Raw genomic sequence first — 9,977 nt, 5'->3', positions numbered from 1 at the left:
GGTCAATGGCCAATCCAAGATATCAACATAAGAGGTTAATGTTTTACTTGATTCCATTTTAAGCATTGTCACAACATATACAGAAGTATTTCATGACCACCATTCAAATCATTGAATCCCCATCTCTCTGTAGCACTGTGCTAGGGGCTGAAATAATCTAGTCTGAGGAATGTCCTTCTTACCTCCCTAGAAAAATATGTAAAGCCAAACAATGTGCAAATATGACAAAAGGACAAACACTGGATACCAACCAGATTCAGATACTGGATCTCAACCAAGTTAATTAACCTCTTTAAGTCTCACAGGAACTTCAAGTGCTTAGCCCAGAGCCTGGTACCCAGTAAGTATGCAGTGTGAGCTAAGAGTATCACCATCATCTCTCATCAGCAAGCCACAGGGTGGTTTCCTTAGGTATTCAGAAGAGAGGAGAGCAAATGCAAAACCCTGAGAGATGTATAGTTAGAAGTAATTTTTGTTCTTTGAGGTATTCTAAATGCACAGGGGCCTGTTAGCACGGAAGATGAATGTAATGATAATTAATATCCTACAATGTAATCTGTATGAACTGAAGAGACAGTTGTCTAAAATCTGGGTTTCAGTCAAAATAAGTGAAGTCTCCAGATTTCAGAAGACTAGGGGGTATAATGTTCTCTGAGGCTTGTTATAATGTTGCTTCATATTAGCAGTTCTCAAAGTGTGAGTCTTTGGAATCCTTTTTCTTGGGGACTCCTAAGGAAACTAAGCTTCCAAAGGTTCTGTGGGGTCCAAATTTATTTTGGTAAATGGTAACAATTCTAAGACGTTATTTGCTTTTTAAATCCTTACCTTCTCACAAATACACAGTTGAGTTTTTCAGAGGCTACATGACATGTGATATCACAACAGATTGAATTCAGAAGCAGATATGAGAATGCAGCTGTCTTCTATGAAGCCAGACATTAAAGAGATTTGCAAAAACAAAACAATTCTACTCTTCTCACATATTTGTTTTGAAAACTCTGGTTATATTTTGTAAAAAATGTTACTTATATCAATACGTACATATTTATATGTTATTTTAAAATAAACATATGTTCTAAATCTCAGTTTCAACTTTTAATATGGAAAATTTGTATGGATAGAACTCATAAAGGAAAAGTTCTTTGGGGACTTTCAATAAATTTTTTAAGTGTTAAGAGGTTCTAATTCCAAGAAGTTTGAGAACCATTTATAATCTGGAACATCCAGTGAAGAGGTTTAAAAGCATACCCCCTTTAATGATGTATAATGGTAGATGGAGGGAGATCTGTGTGTGTGAAAGAATTTTGAAAATCTGTGGTCCATACTGTCATTATTATTAATCGTGTTAAATGGAATAACAGAGGATGGACAACTCAAATATCAAAAGTGTTGCTGTTCTTTGAAATACATGGTATAATCAGAATAATATCCTTCCTAAAACCATGTGACTAGATTTCTGTGACAGAAGCTGATTCTCAACCAGTAGATAAAGCTTTAATCATTGCAGATTTATACAGGGATTCCTTTGATTGTTTAAGCAGGAAGAAAACATTAGAATTTCTCTCAGAGCAAAAGCAGAGGAATGAAGGGCCCCCCTCTCCATTATTCTATTCCTTACACTCCAGAAAATGGAACAACATTCCAGATGGATTGAAGTAGCAGCCTCAGAATGTACACTGAGTAATCACAGTGAAAAGAATGTGAGGTAGGATAACCCCACCTGTTGTTTAATATATACTCATATATTTAAAATATATACATGTAAAATATATACAATATAGTCTATCAAGAACATAATTCAGCACATAACTGAAAATCAACTGTTTACTCAGAAATCTAAATATTTTGCTCAAAATCTACTCATTTCAATATCTAAAAATACTGCTTAAAAATAAAACAATTTGGATCAAAAATACTGAAATCTGGATGATCCTATTTACACTTTTCAAAATTTACACTTCTAGGTTGATATCCTTAGCCACACTCAATGCTCAGGGGGTGCCAAAGAAGTTCCTGTTTTTTTTTTTTTAAAAAGCAACTATTTAGCTACTAACATGAGGTTTTATGAACGTCAACCACCCACACTCTAGCTAAAGCAGTACTTTATTTTTCAACTAAGATACTTCTAGAAAGAATATTTATTTAAAAAGAAATACCTCAGCACTTGCAGATCACAGAATGATTTCAGATCATCAGATTGTTTCTCCCAAAATTCCTAAAATTGAACAAAAGGTGTATTTAAGTAGTAAGCAGTTATTCTACCCTAGAACAGATTCTCTTAAGTCACAGAAAATATTCTAAACAAAAAGAACTTACCATAACATCCCTCTCAAGGTATTTCAGAGCCAGAATATTCTTCTCAAGATTGCTCAGCTCTTGAAGAACAAAATTGTTAAACTGCTCTAGTTTATTAAGTCTAATAAAAGTAAAAACAACAAATTTCATTGGGACTGCTTGGATGTGACAAAAGACACTCTTAAATCTCTTATTGCAAAAATACTTCATATTTTCTATACAGATATTTCTTTTTTTAAGAATACATGTCTCTCTTCTTATCCCTCCCCTCACTGCCTGCTCATCCTCACCCCTCTGAAACTTAACTGTGCAAACTTTGATTTAGCCTTCCAACAGAAGCCCAAAGGAAGCTTCAAGTATTTCGAATCATACTCTGAAGAGCAAAGGAGAGATGACTAGAGGGAAAAGAGGACCAATGCCAGACCTGGTATAGTGGGCTGGAAGCCACTATACCACCAACCATGGTTCCCCATTGCTTCTTACCTTTCCCTTCCTCATCTTTCTCTTGCCTTAAGCTAGCTCTGAAAGCTAAAAGTGGCTAACAAATTTTTTTCCCACTTCTGTTTTAGCTCTGAAATTTCTAACAGTCACTATCCTGTGCCAAATCACCATGTAAAGTGTTTATTTGTTCACTTGCTTTGTGTCTTCTCAATTATGCTAAAAATTCCATGAAGACAAGATGCTTATAGAGCTTGTTCTCATGGCACTCCTGCAGGTAGCACAAGACCTAGCACCTAGCACTGCTCGGTGTTCATTTTCTGAATGAAAAAATGGATCAATGTATGCCATCTAAAAGATAATGAAAGTTCCACAAGTCCAAAGTTTTTCATGGACTTGTTTTGAGAATTGTATGCATTGCATGTATAAATGTATGAAAAAAATTACAAATTTCTATTCATACTATGTATTCTTCCCTAAGAAACTTTCTATTTCAGTTAAGAAAACCAACTTGCCGTCACTTTCTTCCCCTCCTGCATTTACAGGCCATTCACTTTAACAGGAAAAATCTCTGTTCTCATCTTCCCTATACCATTCAAATCTTTGTTTCTAAAACCTCATTCTAGAAGCACTTCCATTATAATCACTCTGAATTAACACTAATCACTACAGAAACCCATCTCCCCACTTGCATTTGTCTTTCATATCTAAAATCTTGGCCCCTTGGACTTGTTGCTACACGGTCATAGGGGTATGTGTGCACATATGTGCATGAGTGTGTAATATTTTTTATTGTGGCAAAATATATATAAGATTTACCCATTAACCATTTTAAGTATACAATTCGGTAGCATTAAGTACATTCACAATGTTGTACATCCATCACCACTATCCATTTCCAGAATTCTTCCATCATCCCAAACAGAAACTCTGTATTGATTAAATGATAACTTCCCATTTTCTACTCCCTCAACTACCACTATCCTCTATACTACCTTCTATCTCTATGAATTTGCCTATTCTAGGTACCTCATGTAAGAGGAATCATACATGTCCTTTTGTCCATTTCACTTAGCATAATGTCCTCAAAGTTTATCTGTGTTCTAGCTTATATCAGAATTTTATTCTTTCATAAGGCTGAATAATATCCCACTGTATGTATATACCACATATCATTTAACCAGCATTTTCTACATATATATCCATGCTTTTCACAATTGGATTATGGATTTTTTAAGAACAGTATTTTAGACCATAAAAAGGCTTAAGAAGGGCCTTTAATTCAACTCCTCACCTTATGAATGGAAAACCAGACACTTGGCAGGGTTAAACAATGTATCAAACCTCAAATCTACCCAACCTTCAATTCTTCATGACCACGACTGTGGTCATGAGACAAACATGAGAAATCGCACTTTTATGAACTTGTTTTGAAAGCCAATACTTACCTGCACTGATGTATCTGGTTTAAAAGTTTTATTAGGCAATCTGGTGCTTGCTTTGCATATTCTGAATTAAGTGCACTCCTTTTGTACCTAAGCTAAACCATAACAACAATAACAAAATGATCACATTTGGGTTAACCACAACTATGTAAATTGAGTGCAGGTTTTACAGTAAAAAGATGTTGGTTGACAGTACATAATATTCATAGCAAATATTACTGCTAAAGAATTATGACAAGGCACCACATTATACACCTCCCATGTTATTTCCTCAGTGTAGGTACCAATAAAAAGTAAGCTAAAATTTAAAAAAAACTTACGTTTATACTATTGATATACATATTGAATATTATGTACAAACTTCCATTATAAATTAACGTTGGTATTGTAGAAAATAAGACTTTGGAGATCTTCCAAGTTAGTTAAATGAATATATATTAGGGTAAGATATTTCTCACAAATATGCTAATAAATAACTCTAGAGATATACAAATAGGACAAAAGAGGAGGGGACAGAAATGGTTTTTAAGTTCATCTGGCAGATAAAGTTTTAGGACAGACTATATTTGTAGTGTCACAAAGATATGCCACTTAGCTGACCACTCACCCACAACCTAACTCCATCTTTGTCCCAGACACCTCTTATCTACATGTTTCCTTTCCCCCTTCTTCCTTGTCTTGCATTGCTTCCTGGAAGTTCAGTTATCTGAGAATGCTATCAATGAAACCAAACCATGAGTCCGATTTCCATTTAGGTCCTTCTGGTCCTATTGTAGCTGCCTTATAAATACAAACCATGATTCATAGAGGCTCTAAAATCAGTGACTACAGCTAAGACAAATTTACCTCTCCAAAAGACTCAGGAATATCTTCACACATGAATGGTTAACAACAGTATTAATGAATAATATCAACTTGTTACTTTAAGCTCATCATGAGCTAGCTTTTCATTGTTAGTGCACCATTACCTCATATTTTCTTTTCAGTTCTCTAGTGAAGTTTTCGAAGGTTGTGATAACAGCAGAACTATTCAAGTTCTCTGGCACAACTGCCAGGGATGGAGAAGAAATGCCTTCTGGACAATAAAAATAGAACGTTAAGTAAAACAAAGTGCTTGAAAAACATGTGGTAGGTCCATCAGCTGCCCAGAGACAGTCAGACAGAAGCACAAAGCCCACCCATGAAGCCCCATGGCTGCCTGGCTCTGACTGCAGCAGGGCTGACTCAGGTTGTGGCGACAAGGCCAACTCAAGCCCAGAGTCCTTACAGCGGGCACTTCATACTGCTTCCCATCAAACTCACTCTCTGGTAACTGCCCATTTCATCCAAACTTCCACAGTCCTTTAAATCAAAGTGACTGATATTATGTCTAAGAAGGAGGCTGAGGTGTTATAAGAGGTTTTAAGGAGGACGTGATGGGGCAAAGCTGGCATAACAGCTTCTGGATGCCAGAAGTTTTAAGAGGGCTCATAAGAGGTCTGGCACTGTTCTAAGGGATTTGCCTGTGTCAACTCATTTAATCTTCATAAAAACCATGTGAAGTAGGCACTGTTATCCACATTTAACAAAGAGATCAGATAACTTGTTCAAGCTCACACCAACTGCTTCAGGATTGGAACCCAGGCTGCCTGGCTCTTAACCATCACCCCCTAGTACCTTTGGGCTTCCAAATTTGCTTTCTTGGAGTCTCTTGCTTCAAAATATAGAGACGTCACTCATCCAGAAGGTCAACCCCACATTTCAGATCATTCTCCTTCAGTGGATATTTCCAACACAAAAATTCAGTTAATAACTATCAACTAAAGCAGAGACCTATAAGTTTAGGAACCCCTTAGGCCCTGAAAATTGCCATAAAGATGAGTTAAGAGGCAGAAATCAAATGACTAGAAGGAGATGTGCTTGCTTTTATCTGTCATTCGTGCAACAATTTATTTGTCTCTGAAAGGACAGGATGCTTAATTTTAAGGGTTCTGTAACTGCTATGATCTTCAAACTGCAACTCCCTTGTAATTCATGTTGGTACATTCAGTGCTTACATTTTTATCACACTCTTCTTTGACGGGCTGGCTGGGTGCATGTTACCTGCCAAATCTGCTTCATCTCTCACTGAGGAAAGGGGTCCTGGAACATCACCTTCTTCCAATTTTGACTGTTTCCACTTAGCAAAACTACCATCTGATATGTCTAAAGGCAAGCACAGCACATTAATAACCACACATACATTTCTTTTGTCCCAAGTTTATCTTGTTCTCTTTTAGCCAATTAATACTTAACCTGGGTGAGCAGCAAGTTCCCTGCCTGTTATTAATCACTTACCTTTGGCATGCTGGACAAGTATCAAAGCACTAAAGTCTACTGATGCCTAAAAGAAGACTCACAGCAATAGCCTCCCTTTGATGAGCTCCGTAACATTTAGGAACACTCTGCTTAGCAAAATACAGACTGACTCAAACGAAAAGCAGTAATGGCTGGCCATCAAAAACACTTCCAGGGCTCCAGGCTAACTGGCAAGGTAGGGTGGTTTCCAGGCATGTGGGTGGGCCTTTAGCAGTTCCTCAGATCACTTCGTGGAGTATGCCATCTGCTGGTTACACTGGAGCTTTAGGCTACATTATTAATGAGATCATTTTGGCTCCTCACTAGGTCAAGTGAATTTGAGCGCCTCAGCTTATGAGATTTAAATACGGATTCTCTTTCCAATTCAGCATTTACTAAATATTTTCTATTCTGATATTCACTTTCAACTCAAACATGTCCTCACTCCCTTCGGGCTGTCCTAATCTTAATCAATGGCACCACCATTTGTCAATACAGCACTAGCATTTGGCCTGACTCTTGCTTTTCTTTACCATTAATTTCCCTTCCATCACCAAGGCCTGACGTCACACCTGTAGCATTTATCCATACCACTTTCTGCATCCCCACGCCAGGACCCTGTCCACACCTACGTTCCCAAGCCAGGCCCCTGGAGGATCTCATCAATACCATACCTTCAACTATCATCTCCCAAGCCTCTCCTGCCTGAGCTCTCTTAAGAAGCAAACTTGCCTACTCAGCATCTCCACCTTGAACCCATTCTACCACCCCCAAACCACTCTTTGTTCCCCCACCATACACTTAGTCCCTACACACACATTCAGCCATGAAGTCATCTGGCTTTTCCCCCCTCTCCTCACATATCCAGCTAATCACTATTGATTTTCCCTCTGACAGTTCTGGAATCTAATTTCATTAATTCACCTAATAAATATTTGAATGTCACTACGTGCAAGGAGTTGTGCAATATGGTGGACAGAGAGTAGAGAAACAAAGAGGCAAGTTTCTCCTTCACTCTGCTCCACTACGCTGGTCTCTTTGCAGTTCCTCAGACACCCAGGTATATTCTCACCTACAGCCCTTTGCATTTGCTGCTTCTCTGACTTGAGTCCCTTCCCCACCCCGCCCACCACCTCATCTGCACTAAGATTTCCTGTGCCTATCCAAATTCAAATTTCCATTCCACCTCCCAACTTTTAGATTCTCCTTCCCTGATTTGGTTTTAGACTTTATCACAATGTAACATGCTACATGTTTTACTTTTCTTCCTCATTAGGAGGGAAGCTCTAGTGAGGGCAGGCCTTTGTCTGTTTTGTTCTCTAGAATAGCTAACAACATAGGAAAGTACTTTGCACATAACAGACATTTGTAGAATGAATGAATGAATGAATGAATGAATGCTGCAGAATATCCCAACTTCTATGAAATAAGATATAAGATACATCTTAGAAGAGGATCTTGGTAAAGTAGATAACATCTATTTTAATTCTAATACTAACAGGGAGGCTAGAGAAAGGGGAATATTAAAAACTTTAGCGACCCAAATATCTGCTACATAAATAATAAATAGAAATTAATAAAGTTTAGCTTTTTAAAATCTGCTAAAACTACCTTTTGGGAGGAACTGTAAATATACTAATTTTCAGAAATTGCACCACAGTCATAAACTTCAAGGTGACAGAAGGAAAAGAAAATGAATTTTGCCATTGAAATTACACAAAACAGAGAACAGAACATCAAAATAATTCATGTTCTATGGTAAAATAAAAGATACATTATTTTTAAAAATGAATAACCTAGGTTTAAATGTCAAATTAGATTATTTCCTATTAAAAGGAAAAAAAGAAAATAGCAAAACAAAACAAGAGATGTAATAAAAACCTAATTGAGAGAAAAGGATGATACGAAAACAGAAAGTACTAAACTAATACCAGATATATAAATGAAATGATCACGTATGAATGATGAACTTCATGGGATACCTTAGCTGGTTTGCTGTAATAGAATTTTCATAAACTGAAAACTTCACTAGAGAAGTTTTCACTAGAGATCACGTTCTCACACTGAAAAACTTGGAAAAGAAAAAGCCTACAACCAACCTCTCCAGAAAAAAATAAAACGAAAAGCATAAGAAATACTCTCAACTTTGAGAGGTAACTTACAGAAACCATTATCTCTTTCTTCCCATTGTTCTTAGATGTAGGCATATTTATTTGAAAAGTATGGATGGATATTTCCTAGGCGGGTACATTGTTTCAAGGGTAATTTTTGAATATCAAGGAAAGCATCTAGGTACAGAATCATCCTCTTCAAGCCTCAAAACAAAGAGCATTCATGCTTGAACCTCACATTGTGTTTACACCCCAGTCAGAACCCAGAGAAACTACTTAGAAAGGATTCTAGCTAGCCCCAAAATTAGGCTCCAGCGAACAACTACTGCATTTCTTTCATTGCTGCCTGTTCTGGCCCAGTCTGGATTTTTTTTTTCTCTCTCTCTCTCTTCTGACAACATATTTGTAGCAATAGCTTGAATCATGATCTTGAATTTCAATTTATCATGTTTATGCACCTCGTGTGGTAAAGTAGGGTGTCTGCTGACACAGACAATAGTTACATTCCTGGGAGAGAGGCATCTAGGAATACTGTGTAAGTTGCTTGGAGTTTATAAACTTGCTAACGAGGTATCATCCAGATAGACCACTTCAGGGACATGGAAATAGTGTGGCACTTAGAACCCTTTCTGAGAGGCAATCTTTAAAGTACTTAACCTGTAACAAAGAAATGGCTCTGCACAGAGAACGAGCTCTTCCAGAGAAATCAGTCCATTCATTAAAGGCTGCAGGTCCTAAGCCATACAGTTGGCTCAGTTTTGTTTCCATGACAACTATATGTCTCTTTTAATTGGGACTTTTTGACATTAAAGGGGTTATAACCACACACTAAAGCACCTCAAAAATAAATACAAACAGTAAACACACCCTGGTTGAAAGTAATCTCAAATTACTGCTAACTCCATTTATTTGTTGAGAGCTTGCAGAAAGAGTGTGCTTTTGCTTTTGAACCCAGCTTTCCTCATTTCCATGAAAACTGAAGACTTGCAATCTGAGGAGCTTCTAAATTCCTTATTTTGGGTGGCCTATCGGGCACAGGTTGTAGTGAACAAAATTTAGTATCCATATTGCATTTATTTATTCATACTTCCAATAAAATAGTTTTTTAGTGCTACACAGAACCAATTCAATGGTTAATAGCCAAGTTCTCTTAAATTAAGGCATTTTAAAATCTTACTCTGAAGCGACACCTTGTGGCCTAGAATGATAAAGCCAACAGCCTTCACTGGGCAAAAATATGGTTCTCTTTACCAAAATACCCTCCTGTGGAGGCACTTTCCCAATACCAATTCCTTTGTTTATTCTGCCAATGTTTACTATGCTGAGAATATGAAAATTTAAAGACAATTTTCATTGTTGAATTGTTCAGTCC

At 37.1% G+C, this 9,977-nt stretch overlaps 1 protein-coding gene across 1 annotated transcript in view; it reads right to left on the bottom strand.

Moving 5' to 3' along the window:
* SYCP2L (synaptonemal complex protein 2 like) overlaps positions 1 to 9,977 on the bottom strand; it is an 81,813-nt gene that overhangs the window by 12,242 nt on the left and 59,594 nt on the right. Inside the window, exons 26-30 of the mRNA XM_023538408.1 lie at positions 6,261 to 6,362; positions 5,147 to 5,253; positions 4,182 to 4,273; positions 2,317 to 2,416; positions 2,157 to 2,215 (exon numbers count right to left, since the gene is read on the bottom strand). Coding sequence (XP_023394176.1) covers positions 2,157 to 2,215; positions 2,317 to 2,416; positions 4,182 to 4,273; positions 5,147 to 5,253; positions 6,261 to 6,362 — 460 coding nt within the window. The remainder of the gene's footprint in view (positions 1 to 2,156; positions 2,216 to 2,316; positions 2,417 to 4,181; positions 4,274 to 5,146; positions 5,254 to 6,260; positions 6,363 to 9,977) is intronic.

The sequence above is a fragment of the Pteropus vampyrus genome, unplaced genomic scaffold, assembly GCF_000151845.1.
Source record: "Pteropus vampyrus isolate Shadow unplaced genomic scaffold, Pvam_2.0 Scaffold221, whole genome shotgun sequence".
In the NCBI taxonomy this organism is placed as follows: Eukaryota; Metazoa; Chordata; class Mammalia; order Chiroptera; family Pteropodidae; genus Pteropus; species Pteropus vampyrus.
Note: the sequence above shows the minus strand (reverse complement) of the source record. Positions and strands in the feature narration are given on the sequence as shown.